This window comes from Periplaneta americana, chromosome 6, assembly GCF_040183065.1.
Source record: "Periplaneta americana isolate PAMFEO1 chromosome 6, P.americana_PAMFEO1_priV1, whole genome shotgun sequence".
Classification (NCBI taxonomy): Eukaryota; Metazoa; Arthropoda; class Insecta; order Blattodea; family Blattidae; genus Periplaneta; species Periplaneta americana.
This window is the reverse complement of record NC_091122.1, coordinates 132,484,997-132,507,500: the sequence shown is the minus strand read 5'-3', so window position 1 is coordinate 132,507,500 and position 22,504 is coordinate 132,484,997. Positions and strand designations below refer to the sequence as shown.

The 22,504-nt window shown below is 34.9% G+C and overlaps 1 protein-coding gene across 3 annotated transcripts; it reads right to left on the bottom strand.

The window, feature by feature from the left end:
* Positions 1 to 318: 318 nt before the first annotated feature.
* LOC138701742 (uncharacterized) lies at positions 319 to 22,504 on the bottom strand. 3 transcript variants are annotated; one of them, XM_069828971.1, is made up of 4 exons: positions 22,411 to 22,498; positions 16,017 to 16,172; positions 13,462 to 13,623; positions 319 to 1,093 (listed from the first exon to the last, which is right to left on the bottom strand). In XM_069828971.1, the coding sequence occupies exons 1-4, from the start codon at positions 22,480 to 22,482 to the stop codon at positions 968 to 970; spliced, it is 516 nt and encodes a 171-aa protein (XP_069685072.1). In that variant the 5' UTR covers positions 22,483 to 22,498; the 3' UTR covers positions 319 to 967. The 3 variants fall into 3 exon arrangements, 2 of the variants coding, with proteins under 2 accessions (XP_069685072.1, XP_069685071.1); XR_011332677.1 differs by lacking the exon at positions 319 to 1,093 and adding an exon at positions 1,160 to 4,739 and having other exon boundaries at positions 22,411 to 22,504; XM_069828970.1 differs by lacking the exon at positions 319 to 1,093 and adding an exon at positions 1,162 to 4,744.

The following is a 22,504-nucleotide window of genomic DNA, read 5'->3' as shown; positions in this document are numbered from 1 at the left end:
GAAAACGTCAGCTCTATAGCTTCAACAGATTTCGAGAAAATAATTTAATATTCTGATGATAGGAAGTTGCGCACCAATATCACCTTAAAAGCATAATGCGATAAGGGTTTTGATATTAATATTAGTTACAGTTGAAACATATACCTAGGTAAGTTTGCTTTGTACTGTAATATTGTTTTGATTAATTGATTATTTTTATACGGCAAAAACATATCATCAATATCAATTCCAACTTACCATGTCATACTTAATCTCTCTCTTTGGGATATCACTTTCTTCATGAATGATGTTTCATTCACTTAATATAGTATAGTTTTACTACTATGAAATGTATGTGAATATTTCTTCTTAATTCTTTATTATGTTATTAACTGCAATATTAAGAAACTGGTGTTAGTACTTTGTTTTACAGACAATATAGATAATATCAAACAGCAAATAGCCATATAAAATAACGACATAAAATTTTACTTTCTGTTTGATGTTTGTACACCACTGTTTTCTTAATCTAACAGGCTGCTTATTCATATACATAATCCTTGCTCCTTCCATTCCTAGCGCTTGATGCCCGCGTACGACGTCAAGGTCAGAAAAATGAGCTTGCTTTGACATCACTACTTTATGCCATCATAAATAACTATATTCACTTTATTATAAATAATGCTCCGCGCTTGGCTACGAAACACACGTCTCCCTACATGCGGCATTGCGACCAGATTGAAACACTAGGCATTGGATGTGACGACACTCCAGCAGTAAGCATACGCAGCGAGCACGGAGTTCCTCATTCTGCCACGACGGGTCCCGCCTTGGTCGCGTAGTACTTATGTACTTTTTACTTATTTATTTATTTATTTACTTTCTTACTTTCTTACGTATTTACTTATGTATTTATTTATTTATTTTTCATTTGGGTGGAGTACGTTACAATGTTGAATGACAGCATTGACATCCGGTCATATAGCTATCACCAAAGCTCGGAACTTGGGGACTTGTGTCTTTGAACGTGGCTAAGCGACCGGACTTCCATGTCAACAAACTCTCGCTTCCAGCACAGAGGTACTGTAAGGTCTGCTGTAAAAGTGGTTCCTGGCTGGAACAACATAATGATAATATTATGGTAGGTTGAAACAAGTAATTTTATAGCATATATATATATACATATATACATAAACATGCAAAATATATCAAATTTACAGTTCTGCTCTGTATATTTTATTACAGTGTATGACTACATACATTCGAATATTTTTCGAACCCATACCTTCTTCGTCTGTTAGTTAAACATGATTTGAAACGAAAGAAACTTATTTCCACGTCACATGAAGTGACGGGAGCAAAATTAATTTTTTTATTTTATTTATTTTAACTAGCTACCTACTGAATACAAATTACATTTATAAAACAAAAATGTTTCTAGCCACTACCGTAAGAGCCAGGCTCATGTACGGTGTGGTCTTAGTCAATAATATAACATAAAATTTACAAGAACACTTTACTAAATACAGTAAGTAACTTAATTCAAACCAATAAATACAACACAAGAGCTAGAATAAAGAAGAAAGAGAAAAAGAGAGAAAAATACATATTTAATATAAATTGACAATTCGACAGAAGCCAGTGATATTCAATAAAACAAGAATATAGTAGACAGAAATAAAAGGTAAAAAAAAATACATTTGTTAATATTATATTATATCGTGGATAATTTTACAAATTTATTTTTTAAAAGCTTCAATTTAAAAAAATTTCAAATTTGTAAAATGGTTTGTAATTGTATTATAAAGTCTAAGGCCGAAATAAAGTGTTGAATGTTTTCACTGTCACTGTTTCCTGTTCGATTTTCAGTAGTTGCTAGCTGATCTCGTATCTGAGAAAGATAAGCATCGAAAATAGTTTTCAATTTCTATGTCACTACTAGGGAAGGTTCCACTACGACTTGATCCATGGCTATGGACAAATTTTCCACCGATTTAAAGGACTGCAATGTATTTCAATGAATGCCCGTTTCCAATCTCTAGTTTGTGTTTGACACAAGTTACGAAATATAAACTCTGTACCTAAATTTTAAGAAATATATTTTCAAACGTATACAATACCCATTCGAATAATACGTATTTTCTTATTTTCAAACAAACCGTTTACCTCTAATTAATTATCTGAATGTCATTGGCTTCGACACGACACAGTTTCCTCGTCCCTCTTCCTGTCATTCGATGTGACCACTTTCTTAGTACACACGACTGTCCCTGAGCACTTGCAGGGTGAGCTTTGTGTACGTTGTACCTGTAACCTTACTCATGCACACTACACACAAGTCACCAAGTTCCGAGCTTTGGCTATCACTCACTTATCAACGTACAATTTATTTATCGTCCTATTACTAGTAAAACCAGTTAAGACCAGTAATACAAATTTTGTAAAAACAGGAATTGAAACTTTAGTAATGCACGAAAAATCATAATAAATTCTTCAAATAAAGTAATTGGTTTGTCACCTGCAAGCAACATTTCGGACTTATTTCATTTTAGTAAAATACAGAGCACGGAAAGACATGTCGGGGACTGTACTTAACTTATTTTACACAAAAAGTGGACTTAATCGGCTTTACTAGTAATAGGACGATATATACATAGGTAGACCTTCTTACATTATATGCACACATACATTTTAAAATTTATTTTACATGTATTTTAATTTATTTATTTCCCTCATTCATTTTTCTCTTATTTTCTAAACGTACGTTCCTAAAAATTTTATTATCTGTTTATTAGCAATTCTTGATAGCGTATTGTATACCTGCCGCCGCTAATGAATGTTAATGCAGCCAAGCGTAACTAGAACGTCATGACCGCACTGGTAGAAAAGATGGGTGGGGTAAGAAAGGGGAGTATAGCAGTCGCTCTCAAGAACTACAGTTCTGCAGGCCTGCCCTAGTTATAATCGACAGAGGAAAATATTTGTAAAGAAAATTAATTATATTTTTCACATAAGTAACAGTTAATATAGTAAATGAGGTGTACCATAATTGAATACCTTCCTCAAAAAAGGATGTAACATCAAATTAATGAAAAATGTGACTTCGGTGGAAAAAGTAATTTTGAAGCATTAATTTATAACAATAACAAACAGCTGAATAAACTTGTATCCTTGATTAATCAAATAGTTCTACTAATAAATATAGGCCTAAAGAAATATGCTCTGAAATTATTTTCTTTTCGCCTGAAACGTGTTGTTACACCCTTATTCGAGAGAGGTCTTCAATTAGTATTTAACATTTATTTATTTAACCTGGTAGAGATAAGGTCATAAGGCCTTCTCTTCCCCTATACTAGGGGAGTAAAATGTACTGCTTCCAGAAAGTAAAAGAGATGATAGCAATGGCAAAGAAAGCTTTTAATAGACAAAGAGGCATTGTATGCAGTCATTTGGAGAAAGAACTAAGGAAGAAACTAGTAAAGTATTTTTGTGGAGGGTGACATTATACGGAGCAGAGACATGTACATACGACGAAGTGAAGAGAAACGACTGAAGTCGTCTGAAATATGAATATGGAGAAAATGGAACGTAAAGAAAGAATAATGTTGAAACAGATCAGGAGGAGAAAAAAATGGCTGGATCACTGACTAAGAAGAAACTGCCTACTGACGGATGCACTGAAAGGAATGGTGAATTGAAAAAAAAAACTTCGGTGGAGAAGAAGATATTAGATGGTAGATAACATTAAGATTATATGGATTGTATGCCGAGACGAAGAGAAAGGCGAAAAGAGTGAAGATTTGAGAATGCTGGGTTTGCAGTGAGGAACGTACACTTGTGCATAAAACTATGAATTAATGCATAAATTACTTCTGTAACATTTTGAAATCAAATTATCATTACTTGCTGATTCCTAACTTTTTAATATTTTCTGAACCAATGAGTATAGATGCCTCTATTCCATGCTGTGCCTCAAAGTTTCATTTTTTTGTTCTCATCTGTAAGCTCTTCCGAGACTCTTCTTGAACGTTTTTATAATAGTTCAGGTGATTTGAACTATTGGATGCATAGTTCCCACACTTCTAAGAAATCTCGATGTCATACCACAGTCTAGTAATACAGTCACGAAGCTCAGTACGTAGTAAATATGCATCCATAGATAGTTGCTAACCACTAGGATCGCTAATATCGCCTCATTACAGACAATGCGAAATAGTACCGGCACAGTCTATTTTTCCTAGTACCCTCACAACTCAAGCTTCGTGACTGTATATACGAGACTATGGTTATACCTTGAACAGTTACTTTCTAATCTTCGCTAATGATTTTATTATTTTCAAGCATTTACATTGACATATCGCCTAGTCTGTTTTGTATAAGTATTTGTCACAAATTTTCTTTCTATCAGTGCAGTAACAAGACGGGATATGTAATAAAGTTGCAGCACCTGAAATTGCATGGTACTCGTAGATTAAAGTAAAATATTTCAAGTCTCATTTAATTCCTTAATTTAGTGATTACAGTAATGTTTATAGATACATCAGTGAATGTAAGCTGCGTCTAGAATGTGGCCAGTATTAATTCTTCTCCTCTAGCGACCAAGTAGGTTTACAGATCGTTTTATTTCTCCATAACCTTGGATCTTGAAAAACATCGATTTATCTTCCATAGTGGCTGTTAATTCTATCATCCATTCGTTGGGAGGTGGAAGAGTATCTGGCAGGTTGGCAACATTTATGTCAAAATTTTTCAACTCGTATCTACCCTAGAAAATATCAATAATATAATATTACGTGATTTTAAATAAATCATTTGAACCAGTGTGATATGACTAGACTTCGAAGTTGAGATATATTTACTCTGAAGTTAAGTGCACACAGAATAATACAGTGCTTACAAAGCAGCTGGCAAGATAGTCCCCTGCCCTCATATACACATCATGCCAGTTGGATGGAGGTGGTGCAAAAAATTAAACGTCCGCCTGAAGGACAAACGTAAATATATGTTGGTCAAAATACAGAGCGATCCAAAAGTCGCGCACATCTTAATACGTTCACATATATTTATAAAGATGAATTTATTACGTTTCCTTACATCAGTATTCACATGAGTTACATCATTTTCCACAACACAAGCTGAAAATGGCAGCCCCGTTCAGTAATGCATGTACGAACTCTTTCTGCCATGTTTGCGGTCACTTTTTTGAGCACGCGTACATTGATGTTGTTAATCTCCGTTGTTATGTTCATCTTTAGTTCCTCCAGAGTGTGCAGCCTGTTTTTGTATACCCTTCCTTTAAGATAACCCCACGAGAATAAATCTGGAGACGTCAAATCAGGGGAACGCGGTGGCCGTAATGCTTGAGAAATGATACGCTCACCAAAAAACTAGCGTAAAAACTGCATGTTTCCATTAGATATGTGACATATGGCACTGTCCTGCTGGAACCAACAATCACGTTCATCATTGTCAAGAAGCGCTGATCCACATTCCCTAAAACGGCCGATTAATCTCGTTATGGTCGAATTGTTAGACACTGCCACGTCTGGATAATTCTACGAAATTCGTCTACAACACTTGCATAAGAACGACTGGAAAAAGAATGCTCAACAATGAAAACTCGTTGCTCTTGGGAAAAGGCAGATATGCCGAGCAATAAACAAAGGACTACTGCAAGCGTCAGTGGATACATACACATCACAATGACGTCTAGGTTTGTTGCTGTTAATACCTATGATGCTATCTAGCGGTAGCCGATAGCACTTTCCAACTTCTCTATTCAATATAGATACTGTAATTTTAATGTACGCGACTTTTGGATCACCCTGTGTATTATATTATCGTCTCTCTGGTGCAGAAACGTAATGTTTTCTTAGGCCTATAAACAATAATACATGTAATATTATTTACTCTTATTGTTACTCTGTAACAATTTTTATAATACAGGGTAGGGCATGGGAACCAAGTGTTTTTGGAATGGCTTGTACTCTGTCATTATGAAAGGGAGAGACGTGCGGCATGTGACATTCCATTCCGTGGCTCATAGCATTTCACCTGCAGTCGGCATCATGGAGCAGTGGACGCATGTTTGCGTATGATTGTTTTGTGAGAAATGGCGAGTCGGTGAGCTCGATACGGCGTGAGTTTTGCTACATATTCAATATTAATCGCAATTATTCTGTTCCCGTGCGTGACACAATCTTATGTTGGGTTAAAACATCTTAAAAAAAGGCACAATACTGAAGAATAAATCGTCCATCCCCCAACATAGAGTGCGTACTCCAGAAAATATTCAGTCAGACAAGCGATACTGCGCAGCCCAGGCCGCTCTACTCGAAGACATTCAGCTGCTCTTGGAATCAGCAATCGTACGGTAAGACGGATTTTGCATGGCGATTTACATTTACACCTATACAAGATAGGCGGTTTCAGCAAGATAGGGCCACGGCGCATATCTTCAGAGCGTGAATGGGAGTTCTTTGCCTCCTGTTTTCCAATCGTCTCATTTCGAGATTTGGTGATGTTCCATGGCTCCCTCGGTCCCCTGACCTGTCCACGTGATTTTTTCTATGTGGGTACCTAAAGGCACGTGTTTACGAGTATAAGCCCCGAATATTAGATGAATTAAAAGACACAGTACGTCAACACATCACCCAAATCAACAGAGATCTCCTGGAAAGAATAGAGGTGAATTTTCGTCAGCGCCTTAAACAATGCGTCAACACAGACGGACATCACATGCCAGATGTAATTTTCCGCTCATAATTGAAATGGTATGTTCTCACAAACGTTATTCTACCAATAAAATGTGTTGAAAACAAAAAGTAACTGTTTTATGATTATTTTAAAAACACTTGGTTCCTATGCCCCACCCTGTAATAATAATAATAATAATAATAATAATAATAATAATAATAATAATAATAAAAGAAGTAACAGTAGTATTACTTTATTATTAGAATATGAGAACACACACCTATTGTAATTGTTTATAAATTACAATATAAGGAAGAGAAGCGACATAAATAACGTAAAAATAACAATATACGGGAAAAAGCGACATAAATATAGGCCTAGTAATTATAAAATGTAAGCCACAAAATGGATTTGTCTGAAAATAATAAGATTACTATAAAAGAAACAACATTTGGGCTATATGAAACATTTAGAAAACAGTAGGCCTATGTTCTATTTCATATAAATCTAAACCCCATATGAGTAAATCTCGTGTTCGTGGGGACAACTGAGCCTAATAAATAATCACCAAGAAACGAAGATTATTATACTGTACTCAAATGAAAATAACTCAAGTATACTAATTAGTAAGAATGTAATATTAGTAAGAAATGAGAATGAAAGTTATTGAGGTTAACTTGGTAGCAAAATAGAGTAAACTGAGAAACAAATGAATTAAAATGAAGTACCGGTATCAGAATGCTGCAGAACAGCGCTTAGAACCGGTTTACATTCGACCGGTCGCAGATTAACCGGCGAGGTTGCACATTCGTTCGAATATCCGGCCTTGAAGCGGTTGCGCCTGGCTAGACAGAACCACAGATATATAGGACATAGAGTCCTGCAAAACCGGTTGAAAGCCGAACCAACTTGAATAGCGCTACTGAACGCCTGGCTTTATAGGCAGTATGCGAAGTACATCTGCTTGCGTACTGCCTGAGTATTCGGTTTAACGTGTATTCGAGTTGATCCGATCTCTCTGTGGGTGGACGGCTCTGGCGTATAAAATGAAGATCACAGTGAACCGTCCAGATATTATAGCTGCGGATCATCAAGAGGAACAAACAGCATGCAGCGTGAAACTACAGACGTTGTAAAGCGTAAATTGCAGAAAAAAAAAACTTTCGGTATCCACAAATTACCAAAGGTTATAATTTTTGCTTATACTATAAAACTGAATTATAATATTACAATAATGACACACTTAAAAAACAGTAAACTCGATTAATAGTAAAACTAAAACAAAAATAATTTTATATCTTCTGAAACCTACTACAACCAATGCTTTAATATGTTTACTATGACTAGATAATTAAACGTAATATAGGTTTTCTATTCATTTAAGTGAACCTTATCGCCCCGTACAATCTGCAGGGTTATTTCACTTCCACCCTGTATATGAATAGCTACTGTTTTGGAGGAATGCATTTAGAGTTAATAATTATTTAATTTTATGTTTTGTGATTAATTGTAATTCTATTTTGGATTTATTTACTTATTATATCTCACATTACACATTATGCTCATTTCATTTTCTACATACTAAATTGATGGAAAGATCATCAAACAACTCTAGCCTCTCTAGCAACACTTGTGAAACGAATATTGGCCATTCCATGAATAAGTGTTTGCACCGAGCGTAACTTTAGACTAGTAAAACAGATTTATTAATACATAAACACAAGAAGTCAACTCTGATCATGTAGTCTATGATAATAGGCCCTAATAATAATTGTGAACATCAAATAGTTGATATTAGCACGTGTGTAATAAAATAGTTCTTTGAATGACACTTGTTTTCTCTGAAGTAGATCTTTTCTATACAGAATGATTTGTTTCTAAACCTTGCTATTCTTTTGTTATTTGTAGTTTAGAAATATGTAAATTATACTTATTTTGTACAGAACAACCACCATTGGGAGCCAAAGTAATCGTATTGTTGAAAATAACATTATTGTTTATCTTTTTAAATTGATTTCTTAATAAATAATATTGCAACTGATTAGAATAATTAAAAAGCATGCAACTATTGTTTTAGAGGTAGGCCTATACATTTTTTTTAGTTTAAAGTACAAACGTCATAATGGTCTTATGTACTTATTTCCTATTTTGTTTTATAATGAATTGTAATTATATTTTTGAATATGTTTACATTATGATATTTCACATTATACATTACGTCTATTTCCTTCGTGTCACTGTGTCCATTGTTCATTTATTTATTACTAGTCAAATTACTGCAAGTTCGAAATACAAAAATAAATGTATTAATGTGTCAAATTATTTGTATTCCTATTTGAAGCAAACATATTTTTGTAATTAAACAAAATAAATATCCTTCAATATTATTACTCTGTTTTTATAGCCTACTGAGAAAATGTTAAAAAGTTATTGTATGATGAAATGTACCTGGTGTTATTTGGAGATCGTATTTTCTTCCTCCTTACCATTTCTTTCTGTGTGACATTTGTGTTCTAAATAATTCGCGATCTTACATGAACTTATGTAATATCGATCATTGGGTTATACAAACCGAACAAGATTCAGTCAATATGTGTCGAGAAAGACTTACGACGTAATCAAATGATGAAGTTATGACGTATACTGTTTAACACTGGTATGGAAAAACGCCAGCTATATAGCGTTTATTGGTAAGAAAAATATACATGGCTTGTGCACGTTTGTTCTGTGAAAAACTATAACATTGTTTAACATATCTATAAGCAAATTTCATTAGTAAAACTCTAAAAGTTTAAAATATAAACGATACTTATAAAGTTACTGCGAGTTCAGAATAATAAAGAAAATATATGTGTTATAGTGTCGAATGAACTGTAAGAATACTTGCAAAAACTTTTTTTTTTCAATAGGACAACGTAAATTCCCTTGTTACTCCGGTTGTATACTCGAAAAACGTTATTTTCATGTAAATGCGTGATGTTCTGTCTATTCTGCAATACATCAGGCGTAATCGCTCGACAACCGAGTTATTCGGCCCGATGTTCATCGTAGCCGGTTGAGCTCCCGACCGGACGAATCTAAACCGGTTGTGTGCGCAGTTTTGCAGGTCTCTAATAGGACAGACTACCAAGGGCATTTCATCATACAGGAACTCTGATGACATTTTGTAACTACATGAATGGAGTAACAAGTGAAGGAAATTTACTTTTCCTAATTAAAAAAAATGTATTAGCTTGAAATTCTTAGGAAAATATTTGAGGCTAAGAGGGATGAAGTTACAGGAGGATGGAGGAAGTTACACAACGCAGAACTGCACGCATTGTATTCTTCACCTGACATAATTATTAACATTAAATCCAGACGTTTGTGATGGGCAGGGCATGTAGCACGTAAGGGCGAATCCAGAAATGCATATAGATTGTTAGTTGGGTTGACCAGAGAGAAAGAGACCTTTGGGAAGGCCGAGACGTAGATGGGAGGGTAATATTAAAATGGATTTGAGTGAGGTAGGATATGATGATAGAGACTGCATAGGATATGGACCGATGGCGGGCTTGTGTGAGGGAGGCAATGAACCTGCGGGTTCCTTAAAAGCCATGAGTAAGTAAGTAAGTAAGCAAAGTGTATCAGCGAAAAACATGTCTGCAAACACCGTTAAAACTTGCTACAACATATTCATGGAGATTGTAGCACTCTTCAGAGGAAGAGAAGTGAAGGACTTGAGATAAGTGGTGGAGATATCGGACGACTTCGCGTATCATTTGAGCAAAATCCAAAAGAGTTGATTCGGAGGGGATGCAGAAAGTTGCGTATGCCACCAACTGTAGTTCATAGAGTTAGAGTTACGTAAGAAGCTTCCGCTTTATCCGCATCAACTTCAGTTGATGCAACATCTCAGACCTAATGACAAGCCAAAGAAATTCAGTTTTGCTTTTGACACGTTAGACAGCTAGTATTGAAGAGGATCCCAATTTATTTGGACCGTATTTTTTTTTCGTACGATTCCACTCTTGTCTTATTCGGAAAGTTAAATAGTGACAATGTATGGACATGGGGATCCGAGAATCCTCATGTGGTTTTTGAAATGGGAAGAGGTACCACGAAGATGAATGTGTGATGTGCCATGATGCTTCATTGGCACACTGGTACTTTACAAAGAGTCTACTGTTAATGCAAACATTTATTTTGATATGTAAAAACGGTTTTCATGTGATGACGTGTTACAATTTGGTCTGCCGGTAGGGATGTAGACTATAAAAGTTGGCGTAACGAAATTCGGTAGAGGTTTAAAGCGTTCGACTCTATTTACAAATTTATGCAGGCTGTGTCGCCATTTGGACATGTGGGACACTTGAACCCAAACATCATTTTCCAGCAATATGGTGCACCTTTCCATTTTGCACAAAGTATTCGTGATTGTTTGACTCTTCACTTCAAGGTAGATGGATTCGTTGTGATGGACCCATATCCTGGATCCGTAGCTCACAAGACATTAAGCCGTTACATTTTGTGCTTGCGGAATAATGTGAAGCATAAAGTGTACACAATTCAAGAGCCAAACATTGAAGTACTGAAGCGAAGGATCAGACAGTTTTTAGGCATTTATAGCAATTCGGGAGTGATACTTTGTACTGCAGCGGTAGTGTGTTTGCTTAATGATTCGAAGGTTGTGAGTTTGAGTCTTGTTCAAGCTATCATTTTATTTTGTTGTCGTTCGTTAGCGATATAAATAATATTCAATTTATCATTTGTATTCTGTTATCGTTCTTTAGCGATATAAATAATATTCAAGTTATCATTTGTATTCCGTTATCATTCTTTAGCGATGTAAGTAATATAAGTTTAATGCTATATTTGAAACAGTACAGTTGCGTAATAGTAGTGTTAGTTTTCTTTTTTCTTATTATTACATTACACTATCCTGTAACACAATAAAATGAAAACAGTGACGAGGATTTGAACCTGAGACATTGACTTCTAAATTCCGATGTTTTTCTGACTGAGCTACGGGGGTACAACTAAAGAATCATATGCGGAAAAATTGGCTCAATCCCCCTCCAAGACGTCCTGATGATTTGTGGAAGCTCTCCAAGATGCCTGGAATGTCGTGGCTGAGAATTGACACGATTCGTCGATTCCATGCCCAATCGAGCGCAAGATGTGATCCAGATGGGAGGAAGATGGACTAAATATTGAATCGTGACTTTCTGTTTTGTTTTTTTAACTTTTAATTGTTTGAATTTTGTAATGCAGACACCAGTAAGTTTTTGTTTATGCCACGAAAGATATTTTTGTTGAGAATATAATCTTTCTTTCTTTCCATTTGCAGCCATAATGTCATACATATGATAAAGGAATGGTATAATACATTCATAAACCTAATGTTAATTACCAAAACATTCATAAAAGAGACATGAGCAAGTATATTTTCTCCCTCTTAAAAAAAAAAAAAGCAATAGGTTGTGTTCGAACGTACGACCTCACGAATACCAACTAGAAACGCTATCATTATGCTAAAACAGCAACACGCAGAACACTTTAATTATAACTGTAGATATCAGGCCACATGGTCCAACAACATGTAACATCGCCTGTCTCCGAATTGTAGCGGAGAATTTAGCTTCTAGAGAGCGGCCACTTTTTCTTTTGACAGCTATACATAATGGACATGTAAATAATATCCATGTTTCTACTCCATACAATGCCACGCTCCACACAAAGCACTTCTAGTCTCTTCTTTAGTTCTTTTCAAGAGGTCAACAGAAGATGCTCATGTTTCTATTAAAAGCTTCCTTGTCTAGGAAGCAGCTCATGTTACTGCTTATAGTACATCCCAAGTATTTGAAACTGTCCACTTGCTCTAATGCCTAATTGCAAGTTTACCTTTTTCTTTTCATTTCCTCCTATGATCATAGTATTCGTCTTGTTGACATTTATCTTCATTACATACTGCTCACAGCTGTCATTTAGCTCCAGTAGCATATCCCTTAGTATCATCTTCTCCTGTTATCACTCCTCCAATGTTCTGAAAACAGTTCTTCACTAAATCTTCAAAATAGTTGTTGAACATGGTAGGTGATAAAGAACATCCTTATCCTACTCCTCTCCCTATTTCACTTCCTTCAGACATTTTTTCTCCTATTCTGACTTTCACTCGTTGTTTCATGTATATGTTACTGAACAGCCTCCTGTCTTTCCAATTCACACTTATTTTCTTCAGGATGCCCATTAGTTTGTTCCAATCCACTCTGTCAAACGCCTTTTCTAAATCCACAAATGCTGTGTACATTCTTTATTCTTCTCTAGGTATATTTCGCCGATTGTTCGTAGTAGTCCAATTGCATCCCTTGTACCTTTTCATAACACCAATTAAAATCGTAATACAGTTTGAAGTTTGCTTTTTTAGAAATAAATACGGGTATTACGGAATTAAAGAAGTAATAGATAGAGGTTTTTGTATGTAACCCGCCATTTAGAGAACAGGATAAGTTAAATGTCATAAAATTGCATTTAAGATCACTACTGCTATTTTTGGAGGATGTTTTTGTTAAAAAATCTTATTTTCTAGAATTTTGCACTAAAATACACGGGTCTGCATTGAAAGTTTAAAATTTACGCAGTTTTATTTCTGTAAGTCATGTTTTATTAGAAATTTAAAAAGTAATTCTTTAAGCCTTATAAGTTATAACCTTCACGATCAAAATACATGTCGCAATAAAACTAAGTTTGTTTTTAATTCTTACCATCATCTCAACTATAAATACGTCATTAGAAGACTATACTCACCTTCTTTAATGGACATTTAATAGGTACGTTTGTTGCTTTGAGTACAGCAGGCCAAATAGATTTGTCATTTTCAAAAAAATCGCAACATTTCGTCGGCATTAAATCCACAGACCCTCTGCGATACTTTCCTCCGCCCGTATTCTGGTAGCCTACCACAGAACACTGTAATACATAATTTCAACAATTCAGAACAAATCCACATAATTGAAAGAGGATCATACATGCGTTCGTAGCATTTATCCAAAATTATTTATTTTACAGGAAAAAAATACATAAATTAATCGTAAAATTCTGCATTGTTTTTTACTGACTCCAATGATCTAGCAGCAGTTTTCTAATTTTACGCATGAAAAAAAAAACAGTCAGTTAGGAGATGAGGAACTCCTGGTCTAGTGATCGTGGATTAGATTCTGGAATACATTCACACACACAAGCAACAGAGAGAGTTTACAGAGAGTTAACCTCGTGCCAGAGACTCTCTCTGCTCAGGCAGGCTTACGGGGTATTTACTCCTCGATCCATGCCCGACCGTGTCACCATCCGACTGAATCACTGTCTGTCCGCCAATCTTCTCAACGTCACGTTTTATTTTCTCTTATCGGTTTCCCGCCGGGGTACCAACCATGCCATCCACCAGGTGAGATGGGCTTAAAATCCCTTTTGATTTTACGTGCTTAAAGAGTCGTCTTAATTAAACATCCTGTTAATTACAATTGATTCGATTCAGTGGAATACAGTGATAAGTCGCTTTAATGAGAGTACGCGTAAGAAAAGAGTTCGAACGATGCGTGATATAATTTAAACAATTAAAATGCATGCTTTGTTCCACTGGACCAATGCGATTAGTCTAGCAATGATCCGTGGCGTAAGAATACTTTTATCGTAGGCCAGTGATGTCAACTGATGCCCATAGGAGCAAGCGCGCGCTTTAGAGCCCAGGAGAGCCTGAGCGCTTTACAGCGGAAAGGAAAGAGACAGACGAAAGAAGTAGTATATGCCGCTTGGTCGAGCTATATACGGGGATGGCCAGCACTGATTCAATGGATAAAGGGAGGAGAACTTATTAAAACTGTATCCATGTTAATTTTTAGATTTGTCTGAGAAGTATAAGTGCATTATGAGAATGTAAGCTTTAATTTTAATGCTCATTTTTCACAAGTTTGCTTTTTTATTCAAAAGGAATATCTTCTCAACTATTTTACAGAAAAGTGAAATTTTCAGATTTGTTTGTTTAGTAACCTTACAGGTACTAAACAATGTTTTCGTAAATCTAATATATCGTAAATACTTATTACTGAAGATAGTGTATTAAAATGTCTGAAAATATTCGCATGGAAAATGTTTGTTACCATTAGATTCACAAGAAGATTTACTACAAAATGGTTTCACTTAATTTTTAATATACTTTACAGAAATATTGTAACTGATTTTAGAATATCATGAATTTCGGTTATCGAGTCCTCTTCTTTGCATATTATTAATTATTTTCATATTACATTTGAACATCATATACTTTACAGAAATATTGTAACTGATTTTAGAATATCATGAATTTCGGTTATCGAGTCCTCTTCTTTGCATATTATTAATTATTTTCATATTACATTTGAACATCATATACTTTACAGAAATATTGTAACTGATTTTAGAATATCATGAATTTCAGTTTTCGAGTCCTCTTCTTTGCATATTATTAATTATTTTCATATTAAATTTCTAAGGAAGCAAAGTCTTTTTAAATACTCTGTTTAAGATCTGTACAAAATTTGAGCTTCCTATTATTGATAGATTCTGAGTTATATCAATTTATGGTGAGCACAATGATCAAGAAACAAATTTACAGAAAAACACGTCGAAAGTGTCACTTACAAACTCTCACTTGAAGGGCCAAGTAATGATTGTTGTGGACTTACTATATGTACTAACTTTTTTACATTTTCTGTTCCTCAGAGTTTTTCATATTATTTACAAGTCTAGCCTTCTATTTGCTAATCCTGCCCATGATGTGTAACTAACTATACAATACAAATGCACTATAAAACACAAAACTATAACAAGTGCACACTATTTACATTATATAATGTTTCAGACACTACAATAATTATTTCTGTCAAGATATAACAATCACATTTCTATACTTTAGATCAAAACAATTTTCAAGCAAGTCTGAGAAAAACAACTGAAGGAATAATACCATCTCCTGCTGTCTAGTGAATAAAACGAAAAACTATTGTAGATATTGCTGCCACACTATTGAAAAATGAAATTATATAAAATAAACAACCAAAATCAGATTGAGAATGCGGTAAATTTGAAATAAATGAGATTGGAAAATGAAGTGGGCGTAGCCTTTTAAATATCTGGCTAACAGAGTTTTAAAAAATGCGTCATTAAATGTCATAGCATTGAATTAGGACTTAAATTTTATTTGTAATATATTCTCTACAATCAAAAGATTATTTGAAGTGAAAAAGAAATTTGTTAATGTGAATTTTAGTCAAATTTCAGTATCCTCTTCCCTTAAATGATGAAACAACATTTTAAATTGCACTTACATTTGAAGTCTCTGGGAAGTCTTTCTTCAATATAAATGTGCCTTTAACCACAGACATTGTTTTGTTGAACTTCTGAACTTTCAGTTTACTGATCTCAATATAATCTTTATTGCATGTCACGTCGCTTAGTCTCGTTGGTAGTAGAACATAATTACGCTGAAAAAGAACAACACATATTTACGTTACGTAAAGTGTCCCTCGTTATTTTTAAATTACAGTTGTTTTTAGTGTCCCTCTTATAACAAAGAGCCATCTGTAATGTAATGCAATACGATATCGTCCATTAAACTTGTGGCCTGTTTTTAGGGCATGAAAATCGAACCTAACTTGACCTAAAATGGAATCTGGAAGTGACAATACCCACTTGAACGCATACCTAGCATCCTGTAAAATTTTTAATTTCAATAGTTCCAATTTCTTTCTTGGGCTATGGGGAATTCGAACAGTATCCTTTCATTGATTTCGTCGGCGAGAGTGGATTCTTCGCATGTTGTCTGTAGTTAGCCTAAATCTCCTCCACAGATACTAATCTCAAGGATTAAAATTGTCGACTATTCATGTCATAATTGAATATCGTCATAATCATATTATTGAGAATATGTTTACTTGGTTATTTAACGGTACTTTATCAACTACACACATCACAAAAGGTTTGGAAAAACTACAGTTTCCGAATTTTGTTTCAGGTTATTGCATGAAAATAATAAAACCATTATCAACTTTCAAACCAAGAATTTAATGAACAGTTAATACAATTTTCTTGAATTTTATTGATCAAGCTCATGTAATGATCACTATAGCATAAATTTCATTTAATTGTTGATGGAAATTTAATCCAGATGTAATCAGTATTTGGTAATACCCTGTGTGAGCATGCTACTAACGAGGTCATCAAGGTCCTGTTGATTGAGATGTTCCCATTCTTCAACAGTCGCCATCCGGAGCTCCTAGACAGTCTGTATTGGAGGATTGTGACATCAGAATGTATATTTAAGCCTGTTCCAAACGTGTTCTATTGGGTTCATATCAGGTGAATACGCTGGCCACTATATTCTGGTAATTTTAACACGTTGAAGGAATTCAGCCACATCTCTTGTTCGTCCTGTAGTTTCCAATGAATACTTTATTTCATATTCTTGTATGATACACTCTCAATACCGTAATAATATTTCACAACATATCTATTATTATTATTATTATTATTATTATTATTATTATTATTATTATTATTATTATTATGTATTTGTATTAATTGTAGACTTGGGTCAGTGGAAGAGCAGGCCTTAACTCTGCCAGGTAAAATAAAATAAATTATTATATTTTTCGGATACATCAATATTTAATGTTTAAACAATTCGCTATAGGTTTTGTAAAAAGCTGATTTATAAATGAAAAAGAAATAATTAAGACTTTAAACTTTCCAAAAATGTCTCATTCCCTCGGATTTAAATGAAATGTACCGTAAATCGTAATATTCGTTGCTCGATAATTAAACCCTCTCAATACAGGTACCATTGCCCCAGAGAATTATAAGACCGACTGAGCATAAGCGAAATATCTGCATTAATAAGTTTGTACCATCAAGAGTTTAATATGTATTGTGTTTATAGGGCCTACTCCAACTTTCTTTTTATTAATGTGTAGGGCTCTTTTTGTTAACAAAGAGGAAAGTTAGCACTTGCATCACACACAATTTGTCATTATTGTTCAAAATAATGTAAGAATAGTTTTATTCAGCAAAAGCCTCTGCCTAGTTGCGAGACACGTGTGAGATCAATATTTGTTTCAAATTATATTAGACTACACGATGTCTCCATCACACGACAATATTCGTTTCAAATTATATTAGACTACACGATGTCTCCATCATACGACAATATTCGTTTCAAATTATATTAGACTACACGATGTCTCCATCACACGACAATATTCGTTTCAAATTATATTAGACTACATGATGTCTCCATCACACGACAATATTCGTTTCAAATTATATTAGACTACACGATGTCTCCATCACACGACAATATTCGTTTCAAATTATATTAGACTACACGATGTCTCCATCACACGACAATATTCGTTTCAAATTATATTAGACTACACGATGTCTCCATCACGCGAAAAGAAGTGTAGCTAGCTGTAGCTCCTGTTGTTTCTGATAACAATGTTAATCGTAAGTATCTTATCGTTTCAATAAATGTGGTGAGTTATGATCACGAGTAACTTTCTATTAGTGTCATTCTTTAATTATTATATTGCATTCTAAGAGGTTATTTGTAGTTTTAATAATTGCAGATTTCAAAAGTTTCTCTGTGTTCATTCCAATTTCAAATGAATTTTTCTCAATAAATTATTGGATTTTTTTTTAATTTTCGCCACTACCTTTCCTATATTTTACTCCCATTAGTTACATACGTCGTCTCTCTTGAAATCACCTGGTGAGCACTGAATTACATGATTTCATATTAGGTTAGATTAGCTGTAAGGTAATTAAATTTGTGACGAAGTCAAGAAATTATTTATTTTTCTTCTGCCGAATACATTCATCCGTCTTTAGGTGCTTTGCTTTGGTTGCATTGAGTATAGCTTGTCATTTAATATCTGGGGTATATTTAGTGAAAGTAATGAAACATAGCACTCGGGAGGAAATTAAACGAAGAATAAATATGGGAAATGCCTGTTATTATTCGGTTGAGAAGCTTTTGTCATCCAGTCTGTTGTCAAAAAATCTGAAAGTTAGAATTTATAAAACAGTTATATTACCGGTTGTTCTGTATGGCTGTGAAACTTGGACTCTCACTTTGAGAGAGGAACAGAGATTGAGGGATTTTGAGAATAAGGTTCTTAGGAAAATATTTGGGGCTAAGAGGGATGAAGTTACAGGAGAATGGAGAAAGTTACACAACGCAGAGCTGCACGCATTGTATTCTTCACCTGACATAATTAGGAACATTAAATCCAGACGTTTGAGATGGGCAGGGCATGTAGCACGTATGGGCGAATCCAGAAATGCATATAGAGTTTTGGTTGGGAGGCCAGAGGGGAAAAGACCTTTGGGGAGGCCGAGGCGTAGATGGGAGGATAATATTAAAATGGATTTGAGGGAGGTGGGATGTGATGGTAGGGACTGGATTAATCTTGCTCAGGATAGGGACCGATGGCGGGCTTATGTGAGGGCGGCAATGAACCCCCGGGTTCCTTAAAAGCCAGTAAGTAAATAAGTAATAAAACATAGGCCTACAGCTGTTATAAAATGTAAAGTTTTGTGTGTATTTTACTTTTTACTTATTAACATAGTCTTAATATGTAACTCAATTCACAATAATACTAACTTCAACACAGTCATTTCCTACAACATCCGAGCCACGCCCCTTTGTTTTGCAACGGTGCGCTTAACTTTACTTTGTATAGTTGGTAAAAGTATTGAGTAAACAATGCTACAACAGTAAAGTATTACCCTGCCGTCGAAAGGTATGATAGGGTCGACTGTCTCTTTGTTGAGGCGATATAAAGAAAACACTCCATATAAAACATCAACACTCTCTATCCACATTTATTAATAACACTTTAGAAAGATGAAAATGAACCTAGGTCTCCAGTAAAGTACAGTCACTGATATTTCTCCAACACATCGACACTGGCTTGCCACTAAAGGTCGCTGAACTGGCATTCGCCATTACACAAACTAGTAACGCCATCTGTACTCATAGTTTGTAATTATTAGCAGCTTGCTAGACAAGTCCCAACTTGTCTGATATGGTAGCAATCACTTTTACACAACCAAATACAACCAATGTAAAAGCCTAGACGAATGCCAGCTTATTCCGTAATAATCGCATACTCCTTATGAAATCAAACTCCTACTATGAATCATCATAAACTTAACTTTACTAATATTTAAAAACCTGTTTAGCTTCCTGGTATGCCAGTCTCGAAACCAACTCAACAATGGTCTCTCTTCGACACTCATACCTCTATATACACACAGCATAAATCACCGCAGCTCGGTTACGTTTCCGCCTGTAGTAAGTCACGAACCCCGTTCGATCCCAGACTACAGCATTCCACGTTCCTCCCGAACTGGGTTATCCGTGGTTCCCTCACGGATAGTCGTAACACCAACCCACAGCTCTCCCTGCTGTGGTCCAACCTTACTCAACGAGAGTCTCCCCGAAACTGCCCTGTATTGAAATGTTCCCCCAGAAAACCCCGACGCTAATGAATAACTAATGCAAAAATGGCCAATCACATTCAAACCCCAAGACACGTGATAACTAAATTCGCTCCTTATACGTGAGGAAAGAGAGAGCAATAATGGCGGAAATAAAACAAGCTATCTAAAGGAGAAGTAAAGACTAAAAATGGAGAAGAAGATAAGCCACCTATGAAAGTTGAGGGTAACTAATAATAAAAAGAAAATAACAAGAATAGAAAAGAAAAAAAAAGAAAAGGAAAAGAAGGAAATGAACATAGTGTGCCGAAACTAAAACGGCACAGTTTTGACTAACCAAAATATGACGGACCAATGTTCAATTGTCTTCAACTTTCAGAGGTCTTCAGCCTTTCTATAGTATCTAGCTCCTTGGATTCGTACGAGGAGTGCGATACGAAGTAGTGAACGCTTACCTTAAGGGTCGCTTACAGAGGGGGTGGAAGTTGATGGGAGGATCGTGACGTCAGAACCCTCCCTACTACCGGATGTAATCATGATTACCAATTTGCCCGCGTCTGTGGTAGGCCTTCTGAACACATTGTGATGATGCGCAGTCACCTAAATGGTGGTATTCGATGTGCCATTAAGAATAGAGAAAATGATTTTGAAAGAGATTTAAAATTGTCGCCTTTTAGATCGAAAACAACGCAACGATCTTATAAATATAGCGAAGAGTCATAGAATAAATTAATATTGACAACATCAGAAAAAAAAAAAACAGAAAATTAGAATTAGTTCCAGCTCACAACATATTTTTTTACAACGGTTCATTCAAAGACTGTCTACTATCTAATGTTACAGAATTCACGATCACAAGTCAAATGAGTGATCTCACAGATTTTGAAGGTGCTCTCATTGGGGACATATTAATTTAGAGAAGACTAATTTTACTCTCAAATTCAGCGTCCTCATGCCCATAGCGGGAAAGTAGTGTCATTGGGCGTGGTTACACAAGTTACACTAGCCCATGTCCTAACTACCGGGAACATTAACATTGGGATGTGGCTCATGTTGTTACAATAAATACTAATCTAAGGAAACTTCAGTTATTCCAATTCAGAATATCTGTATCACTAACACATAAAAATTTCCCCCTTTCTGAAAATGCGTTCTTAGTACAATGTACATTCAAAGATGAAATGGACCATATTCTTACCTTTAATCTGTTTTTAAAAAGTTAAACTTAATAAAAATTAACAGTGTATGATTTCCATCTAGTTTTTCTTCTGGTAAGGCTACTAATGTTGCTATTTTTTTGCTTGTTTGTTCACAGATTACACGTTATAGCTCTCATCGTTGTAATATTATATTACTGAACTGATTAGTGTAACAGTTTTAGTTTTTTCAATTATTTTATTAGATAACTATTTTTACATTTTTGTACGTTTGTTCAAATGTTTTGGTTTGTTGTCATTGTCATACTGCATTCATCATTATTTTTTATCTTTCTGACTTAGTTAATCCTTTTTAAGCATTTGAAATTCTACAGTTTTACTTCTGTGGACCTCTGGAAATATAATTAAGGAAGAGATTAGAGAAGTGCTTTGTGTGAAGTATGACATTGTAAAAGATAGAAACGTGGGCAGTACGGGAAAGTGAAGACAAACTACTAGAAACATTTGAAATGTGTATATGGAGAAGAACGGAGCGTGTAAAGTGGAGAGGTAGATTAAGAAATTAAGCTATGTTGGAAAGAGTGGGTGAAGAAAGAATGGTGCTGAAACTGATCAGGAAGAGAAGAAGGAATTGGCTGGGTCACTGGCTGAGAAGAAACTTCCTATTTAAGGATGCACTGGAAGGAATAGTGAACAGGAGAAAAGTTCGGGACATAAGAAGATATTAGATGATAGACCAAATTAATGTTATATGGATCGTATGCGGAGACTAAAAGACCGTAAATATGAAATATTATATAATGCTGGGTTTGCAGTGAAATACCTGCCCTTGGACAGAAAACTTTGAATTAATGAATGAATACATGCGTCTCACAAATGATCCCAGCACGAATGATATTACACCGGTGCAAGAAATCTACGTGAAACAAAAAAAAAAAAAAAGCATAATATTATAATTTGTAACGTGATGCGAAACATTTGAAAAATACATAATGAAGAAGTAGTGTTAACTTCGTAACTTCAGTTTTATTTTATTAACTAGTTTCTTAACAATATCACATACCGAACCACCTTCCGATATTCCGGGTATGCAAGCCATTACGCTTATGAACGCAACTGCAGTGAAGAACTTCATGGTGATACAACTAGTACAATTA

Coding starts and splice junctions, on each gene's coding strand:
- LOC138701742 (XM_069828970.1), bottom strand. CDS start 22,482: ATGAAGTTCTTCACTGCAGTTGCGTTCATAAGCGTAATGGCTTGCATA. Junction 16,173..22,410: donor GAATATCGGAAGGTGGTTCG/GTATGTGATATT, acceptor GTTCTTTTTCAG/CGTAATTATGTTCTACTACC. Junction 4,745..13,461: donor TTAAATGTCCATTAAAGAAG/GTGAGTATAGTC, acceptor GATATTTTCTAG/GGTAGATACGAGTTGAAAAA.